Source organism: Populus trichocarpa, chromosome 5, assembly GCF_000002775.5.
Source record: "Populus trichocarpa isolate Nisqually-1 chromosome 5, P.trichocarpa_v4.1, whole genome shotgun sequence".
Classification (NCBI taxonomy): domain Eukaryota; kingdom Viridiplantae; phylum Streptophyta; class Magnoliopsida; order Malpighiales; family Salicaceae; genus Populus; species Populus trichocarpa.
Window position 1 is genome coordinate 21,185,216 of NC_037289.2, and position 20,935 is coordinate 21,206,150.

At 34.6% G+C, this 20,935-nt stretch overlaps 2 protein-coding genes across 6 annotated transcripts; both read left to right on the forward strand.

The window, feature by feature from the left end:
* Positions 1 to 68: 68 nt before the first annotated feature.
* Positions 69 to 5,028, forward strand: LOC7464824 (transcription factor PIF4-like). 5 transcript variants are annotated; one of them, XM_052453390.1, is made up of 9 exons: positions 69 to 475; positions 1,189 to 1,280; positions 1,378 to 2,245; positions 2,326 to 2,430; positions 2,511 to 2,576; positions 3,096 to 3,161; positions 3,246 to 3,542; positions 3,680 to 3,809; positions 4,761 to 5,028. In XM_052453390.1, the coding sequence occupies exons 2-9, from the start codon at positions 1,210 to 1,212 to the stop codon at positions 4,763 to 4,765; spliced, it is 1,608 nt and encodes a 535-aa protein (XP_052309350.1). In that variant the 5' UTR covers positions 69 to 475; positions 1,189 to 1,209; the 3' UTR covers positions 4,766 to 5,028. The 5 variants fall into 5 exon arrangements, with proteins under 5 accessions (XP_052309350.1, XP_052309347.1, XP_052309348.1 ...); XM_052453387.1 differs by having other exon boundaries at positions 3,680 to 3,805; XM_052453388.1 differs by having other exon boundaries at positions 69 to 470; positions 3,680 to 3,805.
* Positions 5,029 to 15,321: 10,293 nt separating this feature from the next.
* Positions 15,322 to 19,609, forward strand: LOC7464825 (polyamine oxidase 2). Its single transcript, XM_002306729.4, has 9 exons — positions 15,322 to 15,880; positions 16,539 to 16,746; positions 16,828 to 16,941; positions 17,364 to 17,451; positions 17,735 to 17,820; positions 17,912 to 18,014; positions 18,175 to 18,272; positions 18,386 to 18,815; positions 18,947 to 19,609. Exons 1-9 carry the CDS (start codon positions 15,838 to 15,840, stop codon positions 19,256 to 19,258), a joined length of 1,482 nt encoding a protein of 493 aa, XP_002306765.2. The 5' UTR covers positions 15,322 to 15,837; the 3' UTR covers positions 19,259 to 19,609.
* Positions 19,610 to 20,935: the final 1,326 nt, after the last annotated feature.

Consider the following 20,935-nt stretch of genomic DNA (forward strand, 5'->3'; position numbering starts at 1 on the left):
TTAAAACACAAAAATAAAGGGACTTCTCCACATTTCAGATTACACCCTCTCTTCCTTCCTGGTTATTGATTTCCTAACCCCTCTCCAATTTTAAGGACCATAACATCAAATTTCCAGTAACCCCAAATTTATTTCACCAAACTGGCCCACGCAGAAGAAACTAACTCACTGATCATATGACAGGTGGACAACATGTAAGTAACTGCAGATTAAAAAAATGAGTGGTGTGACTACAGAATCTTTCCCTCAGGTCTCAGACACTCTTGAGAGTCTGTGTCATGTCCTTGTCTTTGTAACTGAGAGTTGAAAACAGACACACTTCATTTATCTCCTCTCTCTGGGTCCAGTCCATTCTCAAATCTCTCATAACACCCATTTCCTCAGTTTTTCAGAGAGAGAGAGAGCGCGAGAGGGAGGGGTCATATTGGAAGTAGTCGAAGAAGTTCAGTCTGTTGTACAAGGGAAGTTTGGTAAGGTCAGGAATGCTTTGATTTCATCTCCCACTTGTGGGATAGGAGTACCTTTTGAAGTCCACTTTGTTAGATTCTTTTTTGCAGGCCAGAAGAATGTTTTTTTCTTTTCTTTTTTCCTTATATTCTTCTCTGTCAAGGTTCTTTTTCTTTACAAAACATTTGTGGGGGGTTTTTTAGTTCTTGAGTGAGTAATTGGGTTTCCTTGAAACCTCTTCTAAAGACTGCACCTTTTTGTTTTCTTGAGGTTTTTCCAATGAGTTTTGTTTTCAAAATCTTCTGTCTTTAATTGGTGCTGATCTTGTTTCTTCCTCCTCCTCCTCGTCTTCTTCTTTCAAGTAGGGTGCTTCATTTTGTTGCCTTTACTTTCCTTTTAGTCTGTTTTATGAGACACAGTTTTGATATTATTTAATTCCATTTCATGGTTATTTTATTAACAAGTCAATTAATTTACTAATTATGTGTTAAATGGTTTGTCCTCGTGTGTTTTCAAGGGTATTTAAGCTTGTTTTTAAATGTGTTTTTTACACAGAAAGCAGTAAAATAATATTTTTTAAAAATAAATAAAATAAAACAGGCTTACTCTCAAGTACCCGTATCTTACTATTTTATAAGAGACAGATAATGACACAAAGTGTTATCTTTGTTTTGACTGATAATAGTTGTTAATGCTTTTTTTCAACTATTTTAGACTTCCCTTTTGTATTGTGTTTAACAGGATATCTGCGTCTTCTCAGCCATGAATCATTGTATTCCTGATTGGAATTTTGAGGGTGATCTTCCTGTCTCCAATCAGAAGAAACCCATAGAGTCTGTACTTTCTCTAAAATTTGATTACTTGATCTTTAAAGCATCTATCTTTGTACAGGTTGTTGATTTTGGTTGCCCCATCTTTTACCTTTTGCAGGCCAGGCAATGACCTAGTAGAGCTGCTATGGCGAAATGGGCAGGTAGTTTTGCATAGCCAGGCACACAGAAAACCAAGCCCTCATGTTCAAAAACATGATTCACCAACAGTAAAGGGCAGTGGGTCAATTCTGAATTCAAGCCATTTGATTCAAGATGATGACGCTGTGTCTTGGATTCAATACCCTCTTGAAGATTCTTTTGAAAAGGAGTTCTGTTCCAATTTTTTCTCGGAATTGCCTCCACCACTTTCTGATCAAATTTTGGAAGGAAAGTCGGCTACATTTGATGCCTCCGCACCTTCACAGCAACAGCATCAGCATCAGCATCAGCGACAACTCAACAACAATAAACCTCATGTGGTTTCTGAATTTTCAGGAAATCCAATGCCCCCTCCAAGAATTCAAGTCCCGGAGAAAAATCATGCTGGTGTAGGAGGATTTGGTGAAGCTGTTAATGCTAACTTTTCTCAGTTCTCCGCCCCCTTTAAAGGAGGTGATTTTAGAACTTCAAGTGGACAATTTGGAGGCCAGGGGTCTGGAAACTCTCCACAAGGGGAGGTCAGGGAGTGTTCGGTGGTAACAGTAGGGTCAAGCAATCAAATTCCACATGATCGTGATATGAGCCGTGCTTCTAGTAATGCTATGGGGACTAGTACTGCCTTTTCTACTGGACCATCCATGGATGATCCACGAAAAATAGTCTCCCAGAGTGAGAGAGGCAAAACTGAGACACTTGAGGCTACTCTTACCACATCCTCAGGTGGATCAGGTAGTAGTTTTGGTAGAACATGTAAGCAATCTGCAGGACCTAGTAGTAGCCAGAAAAGAAAAACTATAGACACAGAGGATTCTGAGTTCCAAAGCGAGGTGGAAACACAAACTCTCCCTTCATCTGCTTGTAAATTTGTTAAACATTTTATGATGAACATGAGTTGTGAATGATACAGGCTGCCGAACTCGATCTCGATTCAATGGCAGGAAACAATCCAACCAAACGATCAGGATCTACCCGCAGGAGTCGTGCAGCTGAAGTGCATAACCTCTCAGAAAGGGTAGGCATACTTGATCTCATCACGTTTTAAGATTCAAGATTGTATTATTAGTTACTCAACTATTGTCCACTTGTATGCAGAGACGGAGGGATAGGATTAATGAGAAGATGAGAGCATTGCAAGAGCTCATACCTCACTGCTACAAGGTCTTCTTTTCTGAACTTTTTAGTTCAAGTTTAACTATCTATCTCTGCTACTCTTGTCTTTGCATGCCTGAGACACTTTTCTGTCTAATCACCTGTGGTTAGCCCAAAATCTTTACCACGGTATGCAGTGTTCGAAAGAAAAGCTTAATATATTTATGAAATAATGATTGAATAAAGAAACGAAGTTAAGATGTATTTGTGGCAAGTGATTAAAGGATAGATTTGGAAATGAGCATTTGTGGGAAAAGTAGGTGTAGATGAGAGCAAGTCCACGATGTGAAAAAAAGGGAATGATCACCTTGGCCTTTTGAGAATATATGACCAAAGATAGTGGCCTAAGAATTGTCCAAAATTTCCTTGGTGTTTAGCCTAAATAATAGTGGAGTTGAATCGAGCACTTTTAGTTGAATTATTACATAACAGGAGTATAACATAGAGCTCATTTTGCTCCAGACTTTTATTCTCTTACTTCCAAAATGTCCCTCCTTCTATGAAGTTAAGCTAGTCCTAATGTTGCAGACAGATAAAGCATCAATGCTGGATGAGGCAATTGAGTACTTGAAGTCACTTCAGTTACAACTTCAGGTGTGGTATCGAATCTTGTAAAACCATAGTTTGGGCTTATCATTCTCCATTAACTCAATTCAAGCCACTGACAATTTTTTCTAGGTGTTTCAGGTAATGTGGATGGGTGGTGGGATGGCCCCTATGCTGTTTCCAGGAGTGCAGCATTTCATGTCTCGCATGGGAATGGGTCCCCCTCTGCCTTCTATGCAAAATCCAATGCATTTGCCTAGGGTCCAACTCATTGATCAATCCATTTCTATGGCTCCGACACAGAACTCGGGAGTAATGTGCCAAGCTCCAGTGTTGAATCCAGTTAATTTTCACAACCAGATGCAAAATCCGGCTTTCGCTGACCAGTATGCGCGTTTCATGGGCTTTCATATGCAAGCCGCTTCTCAGGTTCCATGTTACTCCTCGTTTCATGAGATAATAATTTTTGTTGTATGGCTTTTAAAGTAATATAAATTGCTTTCTGATCTCTTGATCAGAAAATAATTTAGTGATAATGTTGTTGCTGCATTGGTTTGGTCTTGCAGCCCATGAATATGTTCCGGTTTGGCTCGCAAACAGTACAGCAGAATCAAATGATGGCACCAACAAGCAGTGTTGGCGGACCCTTGAGTGCTGGAACCGCAGTCAGTGACGCTCCTCCAAGTGACAAGGTGGGTAAGTCTTTCTATTCTCTTTACCTTCCCGGAAAATACAGTTCTATCTGCTAGAACATCCCAAACTTTTGAATTTCTAGATGAAGAATTCCTTGGATACTATGATAATTTTTATTTTTAATTTTTTTTATTTAAAAATATATTAAAATAATTTTTTTTTTATTTTTAAAATTATTCTTGAATATATAAAAAAAAATTTAACAAAAAAACTCAAATTTAGTTGAAACTACAAGCCAAACCAACCCCGAATACAATCAGTGTCTTAATGTTTGGGCTTTTTTTTATTATTAAGATATCCGGATCACTTATGTGCACCTTAATTAATCTCACGAGTTTTAAAATTATCAACAGATTGTTTGGGTATACTTGTCTTCCCAAGTGGATGATAGTGATCCAACTTGAGGGCATATATTGGATCCGAAAGAAGCAAATGCAGCCAATTACTGGCTTATCTTTAATTGTCATCCTTCCAAGCAACGAATGGTCCAAAACCAACTTGTTGGGGATTAGCCACAAAAATCTTTTCCTGTCATTCTGCCCTACTTACAGCCATATGTCAGGCTAAATATGAACTGTATTAGGTATCATTATTCATGGCTTCCACTAATTTCCCTTTCTAGCCGTCCATGGCCCCAGGACAGAACTGTTCGCTTTATATAGCACGTTCCCTTTTCACGTTCCTTCTTTTTTTGCATGTTTTCTTGTATAACTTGTTGTCGCGAGTAGATACTGCTTAGTGCTTAGCTTAGCTAGTTAAGTCATTTCATTTGGCGTCTTCCAAGTGATCTGCCTCCAAAATCTTTCTCGCACCGGAGATGAGGAAGAGCCATCCTCAGGAGCTCAAGGTCCAAAAGGCTTCCCAAGTAGCTGAAAGGGGAAAAAAATCTGATGTCACAAGTGCGCCGCGCCATCATTTAAAATTGATCTGACAACATTTTTCTGATGTGAACAGGTTAATTGGTGAATGTGCATTCTGATCAGGTGTTTATGGTCCCCTGGATGCATAAATCAGGACCATTGCAGGGTGGTGGAAGCAACTTCCTAGTGGATACGCGAAGCATTTAATCTCTTACCAATCATCTGCCTACTGAAATAGACGCAATCATATTTTCTTTGTTCATATCCTGAAATAGCTGTTACAAGGATTAAATATCCCCATAGAACTTGTTCGTAACCATTTTTTATTGAATGTAATAGTTTTGTTCGCGTGTTGCTGCTAACTGGATGGAGACAGCACCACTTTTGTTCCTTTCTGCTAACACACACACACACACACACAGAAGATTTGTTATCTCAAGATGCTAGTTGAGTCCTGCTCCTGCAGGGATCAGTCTTTCCCGCCGACTGCCTCCAAATTTTCTACAGCAAGGCCCTGCTTCATATTTGTGCTGTTTCATAAGCTGTGTCGACGCCAAGGATATCGTATTTGAACGGAGGAGCATGCTCTTAGACACGAACGGTAACTACATTATGGCAAGATACAAATTTAAATTAAATTATGTAGCTAGGTGGGATTGGAAGCTATTAAGGGCTCATTCGGTGATTGGTGTAAAAAAAAATCTAATTTCGAGATAAATCTACAATCAACATTCTCTCCGTCCATTTTGTTAGCTATACTAAAGCTGTTAATTTCGAAATCTGGCAACTGGAGGAATTCTTTGCAGATAGCATTCAACAATCAACATGGTAAAATGCTTTTATCTTGCTCTAAAACTAGCGAGTCAACCTGCAAATTGACTGAAGGAGTAGAGGGGGAAGTATCGAAATTAAAGATAGCCAACTACTTCTTGATGTTGAACACCACGTATCTGTATCACCTTGTTGCATTGCCAATGGTCCCTCGAGTTTAGACATACGACTTGTGGGGACTCGTCTTTATTACAAGAATTTTACGCCTCTTTTTTCTTGTCAATCTTATTGGACGCATGTGATGCACATAGAGTATGGAGGAGGACGTATTGTAAGATGGGTTTTAGAATTCGAAGAAAATTAAGTTAGGGAAAGACAAAAAGAAAGATTGAAAATGGATGCAATATATGCAATTTGATGCGAGAAAAAAACTTACAGCATTAATATTGATGAATATTGCAATAGAAAAAAAACTGAAAATAACATGTAATTCGATAATTTATCTATATCCACGTTAAAGATGAACTTTTAAACCGTCCAAAAAAACTTAACCACCCCATAAATCCTAATTATTCAAGAGTATTAATAATATTTTTTAATATCACTTTACTATACTGTGAGAACATTGCCCTCACACTCCTCAACCTATTAATTGTTCACATGAAATAAATTCTAGAGAGGTAAATATCGGTGTTCCACTCCAGCATATGTATTTATGAATCACAAACTACAACGCAATCAAATTTTAGATTTATATTCATTACAAATTGCCTTTATTTTTAAAATATTTTATGAGAAAAAAATAGAATTAATATTTCGAAAAACTTCTTGTTTTTTTTTTCCCTTCAACGTTTACTAATTTTTTGAATTAGTTGTTATCATGTGTTACATCCCAGAGGGTCTTCGTTCCATTCAGTAATTTCAATTTATGTGATGATTAATTTTTCTCAATTAAAAAATATTTTAAAATTCATTAAGAATAATATTAATTAAGAGATCTTACTACTGCTAAGTATTCATAGAAGTACAATAGAGGAATATATACTAGAACACCGAACTATGACCATAATTCCAACTAGCCAGAGTAATCGAAGAATCATTTTTTCTTTGAAATTAATGGATAGGTACTGGTTTTTTAATCTTTTTTTTTCTTTTAACCAAAAAGGATATATGTCACTGCATATACGAAGATGTTCTCTTCACTTTCTCCGAGCTGGACGTGCACTTGGAGAGCCAGCATCATCACCACTGTAATCCTTTTCCTTGGAGATTCTCACTCAGCATCATACTATAATTTCTTTCTTGGAGTTACAAAAGATACTGGATTTCTGGTTCCAAACATGTTATGCTTTTGAAATCAAATAATTTCCCCCATGCAAGTTGTGATTCAATACACTGAGAGAGAGAGAGAGAGAGAGAGAGAGAGAGAGAGAGAGAGAGAGAGGCATGGGATCCAGCAGAAGATGTACCCATACAAGGCGTTAATATATAGAAGCCATTCAAAGATGATGGTGTGGACTCCTTTATTTTATTTTATATATCTGCTCCCTATCTTCTTCTTGATGTTGAAAGGTAGAAAATGATTGATGTAACATTTTGGTCCTACCGGCCTTTGCAAACTTGCCTAGTGTTTTGTAGCCGAGTTTTTTTAAAAAAAAATACAAGTCGGAATTAACAGGAAATTATTGAGGGGAAGCCACTATTCCCCTCTTCACCTAACTCTATTTTTTTTAATATTAAATTTAATTTAATTTTATAACCCAAGTCATAAATTTTATAGATTAACCTGATTCACTCAATTTTTCTAGAGTTTTTTATTATAATTATTTTTTTATTACATCCTTCATCATTTGATTTTATTGAAAAACAAATTCATAATTTTATTTTATTTTTATTTCTATGAGGTTTCGAGTAATAGGTTTGACTGATTAAACTGGATTGACTTAAGTTTTTTTTTTTTTTTTGTAAATTAATCATTTAATGTTGGATTTATTAGGAATGAAGCTTCATGATTTGTTTTAATTTTTTTTCTATTGGGTTATATCGGTCTGATGATCTAGATTTATTAGGTTAACTCGGATTTTTTAATTTTTTTAATTGATTTTTTTAATTTTATTATTTAATATTGGGTTGATTTAGAATTGAACTACAATATGTTTTTTTTATGAAGTTATCATGGTCTCATGACTAAGGTCGTAGATTTTATATGTTAATATGGGTTTATCTGGGTCTATCTAATATGTATCGTCTTAATATTTTTTTAAAAAATATAATCTTGCAAAAAAATTTAGTCAAACTATGTTTTTTTTCTCGATTATCCAGGTTGTTTTTAAATTTGTCAAGTTAACCAGATCACATCAGATCAATCTCTATATAATTTAAATTTTTTCTTTTAAAAAATACATTAATAATGCATGAATATTTTTTTAATTTAAAAAAATAATAATCTTACCAATAGCATAGTAGGTAAATGATCTAGTTGAACACTATTTTTGGTCATGTTCAAAGCCCTCGAACCCGATTGCCCAGCCCACTTGGAGCAACCGAGGTGGTAAGAGACACTCCTCGACTGTATTCGTCCTTAGTTGATAGCATAATCAAATCTAAAATGACGTCGCTGCGCACGGAGAAGAGTCTTAATCTCTTATGATTACTAATCCTTTCTTTTAGACAAATTACTTTAAAATGTTGTTCAACTTTTGTGATTACTTTAAGCAATGTCACTCTCCTTGAAAGTAGAAGCACGTGTGTAGTAATAATCCCGACATGGTGAAAAGTATTGACTTTTGAAGAATACGTACGGACGATATAGGTGTTCAGCACTAATTCGTAGTTACGATCGATTTTTTCTTTGCATAATCAATTGATAAAACTATTGTAAATATTATGAAAAATACTCTTTGAATATTTTAAAAATATTTTAATTATCTTATTTAATAACAAAATAAAAATTCAAGGAAAATAAAATAACCTTATAAAGAAAAAAAATGAAAGAGATCTGAAACTTCATTACCAGTAAAGCAAATATTGAAAGACAAACTAGAAAAAAACAAAAAAATTTAACTTGAGTTAGCATGCTAAAATCACGGCCCGTTGTAAGACTGAGATAACCCCATATAGAAGAATTGAATAAAACAATAGAGGTTAACTCTCCAGCAAACTAAATGATGAAAAGATAAATTAAAAGAACATAAAAAACTAAAGTCAACACAGGTTAACTCGACTAACTCACGACCTGAGATATGAGATCGGGATAACCTAATAGAAAAGAAAGTGAAAAAAATCATGAAATTCAAGGCCCAATAACCTAATATTGGAGGATGAAATTGAAATTTTTTTTTTAAAAGAACCTAAAAAGACCGAAGTTAAATCGAGTTAATTTTGAAACTCGTGACCCAAATCATGAGCCTGAGATTACCTCATATAAAGCAAACATGAAAAAATCACGAACCAAAAGTCCTAGTCATCCAAAATAATAATAAAAAATAATAATAACAATCAAAATAATAAAGACTAAATCTGGTATAAAAACTAAATGAAAAAAATAATAAGGGACTAAATTGAAAAATAAAACAAGTCAAGAAAATGATTAAAAAATAGCAATCAAAAGAATGAAGATAAAAATGGATATAGAAATTAAATTAAATAAAATGATGAGGGATGAAGTTAAAATAAATCAGGAAAAGGATAAAAAAATAGAAATCAAAAGAATAAGGTTCAAATTGGATACAAAAATTAAATGAAATAAAATATTAAGAGACAAAATTGAAGAAAAATCAACTTCAAAAGGTATTAAAAGCGAAATAAATATCAATAAAAAGAATGAGGATCAAAATTAATACAAATATAAATTGACATGACACATTTTTTTTGGAAGGGTTGGCGTGAAATCCAAAGCGAGGAGAGAGAAAAGAGGAAGGAAAAGAAAAAAAGTTAATTGGAGCTCAACCACTGCTCCGTAATGCACACGCACCCGGTCATCAAAAGAGAACAACGTGATGTTTCCAATGTTGTTACAGTAGGAGGTGTTTGATCTTCGAGAGGCACCGCACGCTCCACCCAAAGAAAGAGGGCACCTCCCATTCATTACCATTTGTTATGCACACGCCAACAACTTTTATTTTTTTAATTATATTTATATTTGTTAAACGAATGAATTGTCCCTTGTTTAAATTGATAATAACTAAAAAAACTATGATGAAAATACAAAAAATCTCATGGATGTTAATTTTAAGTTTTTGCTTTTAAGGATAGTCATTTCACTATGCAATCAAAGCAAGAAAAGATTGAAAAGCCCATGGATCCTAGTTTTTTTGTTTTTTGTTTTACTTGTAAGGGTATTTAAATCATTTCACTATGTATCTAAAATGTAAAAAGACTGATATGTTATCGATTAATATGATAATGATAAATGGACCCTCTTGTGAAGTTCATCCAAGAGGTAGTTAAATGATTTTGTTTTAAAAAAAATAGTCATTTTATTATTTCAATCCATAGTGACATGTGTCTTGGTGAATAGTGATAAATTTGGGTGTATCTTGATTGTCTGTTATGGAATGTTTTAGAAATGTAAAAAAAAAAGTTCTAAAGAAATGATGGCTTTTTTTTTATTATTAATTTTCCATAGACAGTGTCAATTGATGATATTTCAAAATAAAATAAAATAAAAAGCTTTGGAATAGGGTTTTTTATGGTTGGATAATAGGCTTAAACAATTTTTCTTGCTATTTGATCCATTCTCCATAGCTAAGAAAGGCTTGATGTAGGAATCTTAATACCTGCAGAACAATCCTCATTTGGTGGATTTTAGGACTCTTGAATGCTTAAGTCGGTATCTTTGTAAAGAGAGTGCAATAAATATGAAAAATGTTGTTTGTTTTTGTTTTGATATGAAATAAATGCTCTTTAAGAACATGGTGTTATGTGTATATGGTGAAAATAAAAAAAATTATGAATCATTTAGATGATATTTATGCCTCTGGACTTTGCCTTTTTGCTTGAATTTAGGGGTTGGAAAGTCATTTCATTCTGGTAACATTAATGACACATAAATATTCATTACACATACATTAATAATGAATAAATCTCTTACACAAACATTAATAAATGACAAATATCTTTAACACTTGTATTAATAACAAGAAAATATAGTAGGTCATAAGAGACTCTTAAACACGTAGGGATATAGATGAAATAGAATCAAGGCTAAAAAATCTGGGTCGGTAAAAAATTCCAAGTAACCGTGTGTTAGGTCAAAACCACATGTCTTGACTCAAAAGACTAGGTTCAAGTCACACGACATGGCGTACAAAGCATCAGGCGCTCGGCTTGACACTAGGCCTAGGTGTGTTGTTAGGGCTCAAAGAGCACCTAGTTTTAGGGCCAGGCATTTGGCTTAGGCCCAAATTTATCTTCTGGATTATCATTAAAATAAGCTTAGAATAACAAGAACATGTTTAAAAAATAATAATAAATCTTCTTCCATCAATTTTAAGCCATGATTTTGAGTTCGATTTGAGAAACAGATGTGAAGAGGATTTTATAGGTTCTTTAGTTTGCGTTTGGATTGATAACAAACAATAGTGGGAGTGATTGTAAAAAAAAAAATGGTGCATGTTATTGTAAAATACGGAAGAGAACAAGTTCTTAAAGAAAACAAAATTGGAGGTCCTATGGATGGATTTTCTGATAACGATAAAATGAATTTATTTAATTCAAAAATATGTTGATCAGAGATCTTGCAATAAAATTTAAAATTTGTATGTAAATATGTTGAATTTTTTTTAAAAAATTACATTTAAAATTTATTTACAATAAACTAAAAAAAGTCTAAATCAAAACTCTACCGTAAACTTAAGGGGCCTATTACAATAAAGTCCATGCTTAAGGGCCTGAGGAAGGCCCGTGAACCTGAGCCAATTTTTCTTTTGACAAACAGCAGGTTGTCTATCAAGAAAAAAAATTCCCCATTGTTCAAATTTAAAAAATCCAAAAAAAGTAAAGGAAAAGGCATATAATTATCCCGAGAAAAACATAAAAAAAGCAATCGTATTTAAGAGTATATTAATACCAAAAACATCCACTCAATTATTATTTTGATTGCCAGCGTGTTTTTTCAGTACAATGGAAAGAAAAAGAACAAACTAATCGCCTCTGCGGTAATTGATGCCCATAGAGCTTGCGAGAAGAAGGGGGACAATCCTTGGAGAGGGATAATCCCAGATATGAAACTCAGATCTACTCTCCTCCGCTCCTAGCTTGGCTAGAAAACCGCACAGTGATTGCCTTCTCTCAGAGTATGACAAAGTGGAACCTCCCGTTCCCTAGCCAGAAGATCTTTAATGTCCATGACATTAATTGCTCCAAAATGATGAAACTCAATGTTGCCTTCAAGAACCAAACGCAAAGTATCCATAGAATCTGAATTGCAGAGGACTTGTCTGTAACCCCAATCCCAAGCAATCATCAAACCATGTTTCAAAGCAAGAAGCTCTAGAAGTAAGGTAGGGCCACAACTTGCAAACCCTGTAAGCCCAGCCACCTAATTTCCATCACAGTCCCTGATAAGTCCCCTGAAACCTATTTGACCAGGATTTCCCAAAGAGTTGTCGTCCACATCCAGTTTAACAAAGCCCAGATCTGGTCGCTGCCTTGATATTGAAGTTATTTGTTTGCATGCAACCTCTTAATCATTCCAAGCAACGCGACAATCCTTGGCTAGCCGAAAGAATTGTCTCAACAATCCTGGGGGTTGAATTTAGTGGGAAGTGGCTGGCCAAGAGTTTGCGCCAAGTAGTCTATGTGTGCTGGGCCTTTGTCCCCTGTAAAGAGTGGACTTTAGTCTTTACTTGACGCTTGATTCCACTGATCATTCTATAAGCTTGATTATCCGGCACAGAGCTAATTTTAACAGTCAGCAGGGGTGAAATTAACAGTTACGATACACTAAAAAATATATATATTAAGTTTCATATGACTGTAGCATGGACGCATTCAAGATCCTGAGCCTAGAGTCCAAATTAACGTTTCTCCTCCGGGAAGGCCATCTTCAACGGGGATGCATGAGCAACCAACCATATAGTAGAGAGGAGAGCAACTCACTTATCATCCTGGTGAGAGAAATAATCTATATTTGGTCTCAGACTTCGGTCATCTTCAAATTAACGCTTGAGCCCAATTGAACATGAATTTGGATAGGTCTATATGGACACACACACGTGCTTATGTTCGATACTTTTGGAAAACTATGGTCCAGCTCGTTAGGGCCTCGGTGTGAAAAACATGTATTTTTAACCGATCCTTGTAGTAAGAAAATATTCGGTACGAACAATCCTTGGTCCAGCACTAGATAGGGGCCCGTTGTGGGCCGGATCAGAAATAATTCGAACGTTCAAAAATTTACAGGCTCTGTTTTAAAAATGTTATTCTACAACGTGAATATTTAATAAAAAATAAATCAAAATAAGTTAAATTTCCAACAAACACGAAATGGGATGATATGATTGAAAAAAATGTCATATCACAAAAAATAGGAAATATTATTAAAATCCACGGTAATCATGGATACAAGTCACCGAGTACTTTACAGTAAAACATTAATATGATTTAGTTTTTTATTATAATTATAATATTGACGAGGTCATGAAAAACACTATGGATCTAGTTTCGTTTGAGAATTTTGTTTTCAGTACATGAATTATAATATGTAATATTTTTTAAGCAGTGTTTGGTTATCGTTATAGTATAAAAATAATAGAAATAAAAATATATTTATAAAAACACAAAAACAAATATGTTTTTGGTACGAACAATCCTTGATCTAGCACTAGCTAGTGGCCCTTTGTGGGCCAGATCAAAAAAAAATCGACCGTTCAAAAAGTTACAGGCTCAACTAGCATGTTTTAAAAATGTCATTTCACCAAGAATAAAATAAAAAAATATATTAAAATCCACAATAATCATATATACAAGTCAACAATCACAATGAAACACTAATATGATTTAATTTTTTATTTTAATTATAATATTGATGAGTTCATAAAATATCATTTTTAGAATAATATATAATAATTTTTAAGTAGCATTTAGTTACTGTCATATGATATAAATGATGAAGATAATAGAAATAAGAATATGTTTGACTGAATAGATAAACACATAAAAACAAATGTGTTTTTAATATAATTTTAAAGTGAATTTGTGTACTTGCGAAACATAATATACTTGGAAAACGTGTTTTCAGAAACAATATTCATTGTTTTTTACTCATAAAATATCATTGTAAAAATTTTTCAATTTTAAAATTATAAAACTAAAATATGTAAGGATAAATATGATTATTATTGTAGTTTTAAAACCTAAATCAGGAGTCGATTCAAGACAAAACCCTGGTTGCAAGTAAAAAAGACCAGCTTAGACTGACACATGTCAACACATGAATAAAAATAATTAATATTATAGTTTTAAAACTTGACTTTAGAGTCTACCGAAATAAGAATAGGATCACAAATTAAATTAACCATTAACTTATATCAATATAATAATAATAATAATAATTATTATTACTTAAAATTTTGATTAAAATAAACAATATAAGACAATGTCTAAGTTAGGATCAGGAGGTCATATCATGGGTTCATCGGATGAGCATAAATATATAAAAAATTATTATCACAATTTAAAATACAACATGAGGGGTCAAACAAGAGCAAAACTTAAATTCCGGACTAATCCAAGTAAATATATAAAAATTATGATAATAAAAAAGAGTTGTTCCGGTTCACAAATCCATCAATCATAATGGGCCCACGAAACTTTTTGGCGCATTGGAGCCTTGTTCGTTTTTTAAACTACCTTACCGCAACTAACCGGTAACAGTGCTGTACTTGAAATGTATATTTGTTTTTTCAAAAGAATTTTTTTTATTTTAAATAATATATTTTAAATATTTTTAAATTAATTTAATGTGTTGATATCAAAAATAATTTTTAAAAAATAAAAAAAATATTATTTTAATATATTTTTAAATGAAAAACATTTTAAAATACAACTACTATCATATTCATAAATATTCTAAAACATGAGCCTAAAATAATTAAATTTCTTTTCATCCAAACAGGGTGTTTGGATGGTATTATCAAACTCTAATTAAGATTCAAACCACAAATTAAATTATTAGAAGGAAAAATATTTTTTGAAAAGATTTTCAAGTTTAGATTTTAATTCCATAGCTGCAATGCTTGGAGGTAATATTTAAGTGTTTATTTTTTTGAAATTGTTTTGAAATTATTTTTTATTTTAAAAATATTAAATTGATGTATTATATATATATTTTTTAACAATTTGAATGCATTAATATTAAAAAATAAAAAGAAAACTAAAAAAATATTTTAATATATTATTAATTAAAAATATGTTTTTAAAAATATCCTACACTACATTAAAAAAACAATAAGGTTTGGCCCAAATTTAATGTAAGAAAGACGGTCACTGTCGTGTGCTACAACGAAACGAGCAACATGTCTGCTTATCCGATACGTAACCTTCCATTTCATTTTTCAAACCAAAGAAAAAAAAAGTATACAGTGACGGAAAAGCAATAAAAGATGTTTTCCTTTTTTCGAAATTGAAGTGACACGTCACACGTCATCAAACCTAATAATAATAATTTCCCCTGTTTGCCTTTTTTACTGAACAGTAAAGCAATCACTCCTTTCTCGTTTTAACCCTTCCAATATGGCAACTGCAGAGCACAACTACCCGATTTGATCAATTAAAAACACGTGTCACTATATTATGAGCGATTAGCATTCTTCTTGTACTTTAGCGCGTATCAGGGCCTGGGGTAGCTGGCATACACCAGTCTATAAAGGCTGAAATCCAAACCCCCCGAATCTCAACCAAATCACAAACCAGACAAACCCTCCTCTCTCCAGAAAACATCTTCCCCCCCTCTCTCTCTAGAAGTTTCACCTTCTCTCTCTAATCATCTTCCCTTTTGGCTTTCTCGACTTTCTCGATCTGTTCATGACAGAATCATAAGATTAGGTTTCGAAAATCTCCCTCAATTTCTGTCGATCAAGTTCTGCAAGAAAGGCAGAGAATCGGAAGAGGGGTATAATCGGAGAAGGGATTCTGCATGAGCTGGTTGGGAAAGCTGGGTTATTATTTCGCGTCGTCCAATTCGAACCATTTCATAACTTGTCTTTTGATATTTATTCTCCATTATTCACCTCAATCATCTCCTTCTCTTTTTAAATTCCAAAACAAATCCACTGAACCTTTATTATCACAACCCCTTATAAGTAATAATCTTATTTTTTTCATTTTGAATCCCAGTAATTCTGATTTTAATTCCATCCCCCCATCATCATCATCATCATCATCATCTTTTAACGATCATGGTTTCGGAATTGAAGAGTAATCGCCCTCAGTTACGTAGAGGTTCGTCCTTCCTTTTTTAACCTTCATAATTCTATTCTTTCTTTCTTTTCTTTTTTCTTTTTTTTTTTTTTATTATGGTTAGCTTAAAAATTTGTCGGTGCCAGTATTTTTCTCATCCTTTTCAATATTTTTTATTGTGGCCCTAATTTACGAAAGTGACAGCACAGTAACCTCGCGGGTCCCACATATATAGCAGTGCACGTGTTTTGTTCTGCATTTGCATAATTGCATGTGTTTGGGATGAATGATTTAGGGATGTTTGTTATTAAACGTTAATCTATTTTTCATTAAAATTTAATTTTTTAAATTATCTTTTAAAATTTTTATTTAAATTATTTTGATGTTATAATTTAAAACATAAAAATATATTATTTTAATAAATTTACAAGTAAAAAAAACTTTCAAAAATAATTTCACCACATTTCCATCACTAAAGTGTTGTTTGGTGCTAGTACTGTGGGTTATACAGTGTTTTTTATTTTTTTATTGTGTTTACGTTAGAAATAATTTTTTTTCAATTAATCTTTACCCTTTCTTTGCTAATTAATTAGCTTTACCTATTACTGTAGCAATGTTTAAGTACTATTAAGATGGGAGGAATGATTAATTAGTGACTAATTTTTTTTTTTTTGGGATTAATGTAATGTAATGGGAACAGGTCTATGTTATTCGAATGAGGGGAGGGGGCAAGCAACAAGATCACCGTCAGTTATAGTGATAGGCGGTGGAATTGCCGGAGTGGCGGCAGCACGAGCTTTGCATGATGCTTCAATTCAGGTTGTCTTGTTAGAATCAAGAGACAGGCTTGGAGGTCGTGTTCATACTGATTTCTCTTTTGGTTTTCCTGTCGACCTTGGTGCATCATGGTAATGATGTTTTTTTTTTAGATTTTTTTTTATTAATTTTAGTATTCAGAAATTAAATAATGGGAATGATTGTGGTTCCAGGTTGCATGGGGTGTGCAAAGAGAATCCTTTGGCACCATTGATTGGGAGGTTAGGGCTGCCCTTGTACCGTACTAGTGGTGATAACTCCGTCTTGTATGACCATGATCTTGAAAGGTAATTGATTGATTGACTGATTTAAACATGTATTTGTTGCTTTTATTTTGCATTTGTTGTGTAGGATGTTTCTAAAGTTCCTTTCATGAATTAAAACTTCATGCATGATCCCGATTCTAGAGCATCATTTAGTCTTGAATCATGATTTCTTTTTCTCTTTAAAGTTTGTGATGCAGAAAGATAATTTAGATTTTATGTATCTCCCAAGTTGCCATCTGCTAGTAGAGGTTTTTGTGTGTGGCTGTGTCCTATTAAGAGAAGTCAATGGTTGGGTTGAGTTTCGAACTTTGTTTGTATTTTTTTTTCTTTTTGGGCATTTTCTCAATTTATAGTAACATTTTCCTCAAGTTTTCTCTTTGCCACTACCTTGAATACCGTGTTGAGTTTTTTTTTCCCGTCTAAGTTTTATCTTTTCTGTGCAGCTATGCACTCTATGATATGGATGGGAACCAAGTTCCACAAGAATTGGTCACCAAAGTTGGCGAAGCATTTGAGAACATTTTAAAGGAGGCACGCATTCTTTCTTTTCTTTTTTTGTACACCTCTTCTTTTTTACACTTCCTAGTATTATAACATCACAAGATTTTGTTAGCTTAATCAATCTTTTTCTCTGACTGAAGCCTATTGTATCTTTGAGTTTTCTTAATTGATCTTTGGAGGTTTGTCTAGCATAGAAACCTTGAAGAGGATGGTTTTCTTTGCGACTGTGAAAATATTTCCGTCGCTTCAACACAAGCCCATCCTGTTTGTTTCATGGGCGTTTCTGAGTTGCTGTTCCTCTTCTTGAATGCAGACAGATAAAGTAAGACTCGAAAACAATGAAGACATGTCTATACTCCGTGCTTTCTCAATTGTTTTTGAAAGACGACCAGATTTAAGGTCATATTCTCATAATAACATATTGGAATAGTAAATTGCATGTTTGTTGAACAAAAATTTTTGGTTTAATAAAGTTGATTTTGATGTACAGGTTGGAGGGTCTTGCCCACAAGGTGCTTCAGTGGTATTTATGCAGAATGGAAGGATGGTTTGCCGCTGATTCTGAGACGATATCACTTAAAGGCTGGGATCAGGTAAGTTTTCACTTATTGACACTGTCATTATTCAGAATCCCAAGCATCCTCACTAGCATTTGCTTTCCAGGCTAGAATTAGAAATGATCTTTTATTTGCTGGTAGTAGAGTTTACCCTTATCATGTCTTGACACACTAGTATTTGCATCATCTTTTGTAGGAAGAACTGCTCCCTGGTGGGCATGGGCTTATGGTCAGGGGCTACCTTCCTGTCATTAACACTCTTGCCAAAGGCCTTGACATCCGCTTGGGCCACAGGTATGTTATTTCTTGCTTTTCCTATGTTATGCTTGAGCTTGTACACGCTTACGAGTTCAACACGCCCACTTGTTTATGTCTAGCAATTACAATTCATTGCTGTTATTTTTTAGGGTGACAAAAATAGTGAGGCATTATAATGGAGTAAAGGTAACAGTGGAAGATGGAAGAACATTTATGGCCGATGCTGCTGTTGTTGCCATTCCTCTTGGCGTGCTGAAATCTAAGACCATAATGTTCGAACCAAAACTTCCAGACTGGAAGGAAGAAGCCATCAAGGACCTTGGAGTGGGAATTGAGAATAAGATTGTGTTGAACTTCGAACAGGTGTTCTGGCCAAAAGTAGAGTTCTTGGGTGTGGTTGCAGAGACATCTTATGGATGCAGCTACTTCCTGAATCTTCACAAGGCAACTGGCCACCCTGTCCTTGTTTACATGCCTGCTGGGAAGCTTGCCAGAGACATTGAGAAAATGTCTGATGAAGCTGCTGCTAATTTTGCTTTTATGCAACTCAAGAAGATCCTTCCTGATGCTTTTGCACCGGTAATCTGAGTTCCATAAACTTGCACTTATTGTTCATTGAAGTCGTGAAATTTTCTTGAGCATTTGAACTAGCTTCCTTTGGCTTGCTATGGAACTCATGACATGATGTTAATTTTTCAAAAATTATGCAGATTCAGTATCTTGTTTCTCGGTGGGGCTCAGATATCAACTCACTTGGTTCCTATAGCTATGATACAGTAGGCAAACCCCATGAACTGTATGAGAGGCTGAGGATCCCTGTAGATAACCTATTCTTTGCAGGTGAGGCAACAAGTGTGAGCTACCCAGGGTCAGTGCATGGTGCATTCTCAACTGGATTGATGGCCGCAGAAGATTGCAGGATGCGTGTTCTGGAGCGTTATGGAGAGTTGGACTTGTTTCAGCCAGTCATGGGTACCGAGGAGGCGCCAGTGTCTGTCCCGCTCTTGATCTCACGAATTTAACTCTTTTGCTGCCCCGCTTTCGTGGATGCAATAATTCAGATGTAGATGTGTTAACACGGGAACTGGCTAACATATCATCACTGTTTCGATTGAGCTGTTCGAGAAATGTCGTGGAAAATTAATCTGTCATCCTTGATTGGTTTGATTGGCGTGTCGCCCCCTTCGATGTATACATACTGTTATTGGGCAAGCACAAAAAAATAAGAGTCTAGTCTAGCCCTGTTGTTGAGTGGCACCTGCCTTGTGTAAGTTATCTGTACGAGAATGCTGTATCATGTTCTTCCCACTTTCTCGGTGGGAAGGCACGAAGTTTGCATAATTATTTAAATAAAAGAGTTGGCTTTATCTCTATCTCCATCCCTCCCTCGTTCCATGGATGTCTGTCCACTTGCAGGCGCGTAACCCTTTTCACCTGTTTTTTCTCCACCATTTGTTGTTATTTACAAGATAATGTCATGTATGGATTTTGTCTTCGTTCTTTCGAAGTCCCTGGTGAGGGGAAGACAGATACTGCTGTGCCCTCTTTGAGTGGCGGGCGTGGCTACGGTGTAAAGAGGGCAGGGAAAGCAATATCATGCCTTTTCACCTGTTTTTTCTCCTCCATTTGTTGTTATTTACAAGATAATGTCATGTATAGATTTTGTCTTCGTTCTTTCGAAGTCCCTGGTGAGGGGAAGACAGATACTGCTGTGCCCCATTTGAGTGGCGGGCGTGGCTATGGTGTAAAGAGGGCAGGGAAAGCAATATCATGATATTGCATTCGTCGTGGACAATGACGTCAAGCGTACCTAATTATTCCTTAACAACCGTGTCCAATAACCTTTATTATATGTGCAATTTTGATTTTAAACAAGCACTGACTTGAAGGCATCTAATCGAAGAGGAAGCATATTGCCATAAAAAGGTGTTTTGCTTGCATCAGAGTGAGTGGCCAACTCGGCGTTGCTCCCTTCACAATCCATTTTCTAAGGTCTTTTTTGCTATTCATGAAAGAGTTGCTATATTCTCGAACGATTTAGCTGTATACAAATTGTTTTGGGCAAATATATTATTAAGGAAAAAAACTTGAATACGAGGAATCGTGCTGGAGACAATGATTCTAGTCAATCCACCAAAACTTTCTTGCAAAAGCGATGTGCTTTTATAGAAATCCAGGTGCCCTTTTGACGTGGAAAACAATACTTGAGGATGATGGGAATTCAATGTTAAGTGTAAAGAATTTAGTTGGAAAAAATCAGCTCTATGCACAGACAGTAAATGGAAAACTAGATGTACAGAGAGAGGATAGAAAGGGACAATCTGAAAATGTTCTTCCTCTGCCGACCAATTTAAAAATTAAAAGGCAAGAGTAATCGCCCTCAGTTACGTAGAGGTACGGCCTTCCTTTTTTAACCTTCATTATTCTATTATTTTTTATATTTTCTTAATTTTATTTGGTTAATACAATTATAAAAGAAACCAAAACTACCCAGCGCAGCCCATGGTATTTTTTAAAATTAATTTTTTATTTTAGTATTAATAAAAACATGAAAGATGAAAGAATCGTGACAAACACAAAATTCGTACAACGTTGTTTTTTCTTTGCGTTTGTTGCTTGACGACGTGGGACGGTGGAAGAATGGAAACCATATTTTGTTTCCCTTTTTGCCCCTATCTCTCCTGCTGACAGCAACCATT

Excerpts from the sequence above, each read along its gene's own strand:
- LOC7464824 (XM_052453387.1), top strand. The coding sequence starts at position 1,210 with ATGAATCATTGTATTCCTGATTGGAATTTTGAGGGTGATCTTCCTGTC. Across the intron at positions 2,246-2,325 it reads ATTCTGAGTTCCAAAGCGAG|GCTGCCGAACTCGATCTCGA; the intron begins GTGGAAACACAA and ends TGAATGATACAG. Across the intron at positions 2,431-2,510 it reads TGCATAACCTCTCAGAAAGG|AGACGGAGGGATAGGATTAA; the intron begins GTAGGCATACTT and ends ACTTGTATGCAG.
- LOC7464825 (XM_002306729.4), top strand. The coding sequence starts at position 15,838 with ATGGTTTCGGAATTGAAGAGTAATCGCCCTCAGTTACGTAGAG. Across the intron at positions 16,942-17,363 it reads TATGACCATGATCTTGAAAG|CTATGCACTCTATGATATGG; the intron begins GTAATTGATTGA and ends TTTTCTGTGCAG. Across the intron at positions 18,273-18,385 it reads GACATCCGCTTGGGCCACAG|GGTGACAAAAATAGTGAGGC; the intron begins GTATGTTATTTC and ends GTTATTTTTTAG.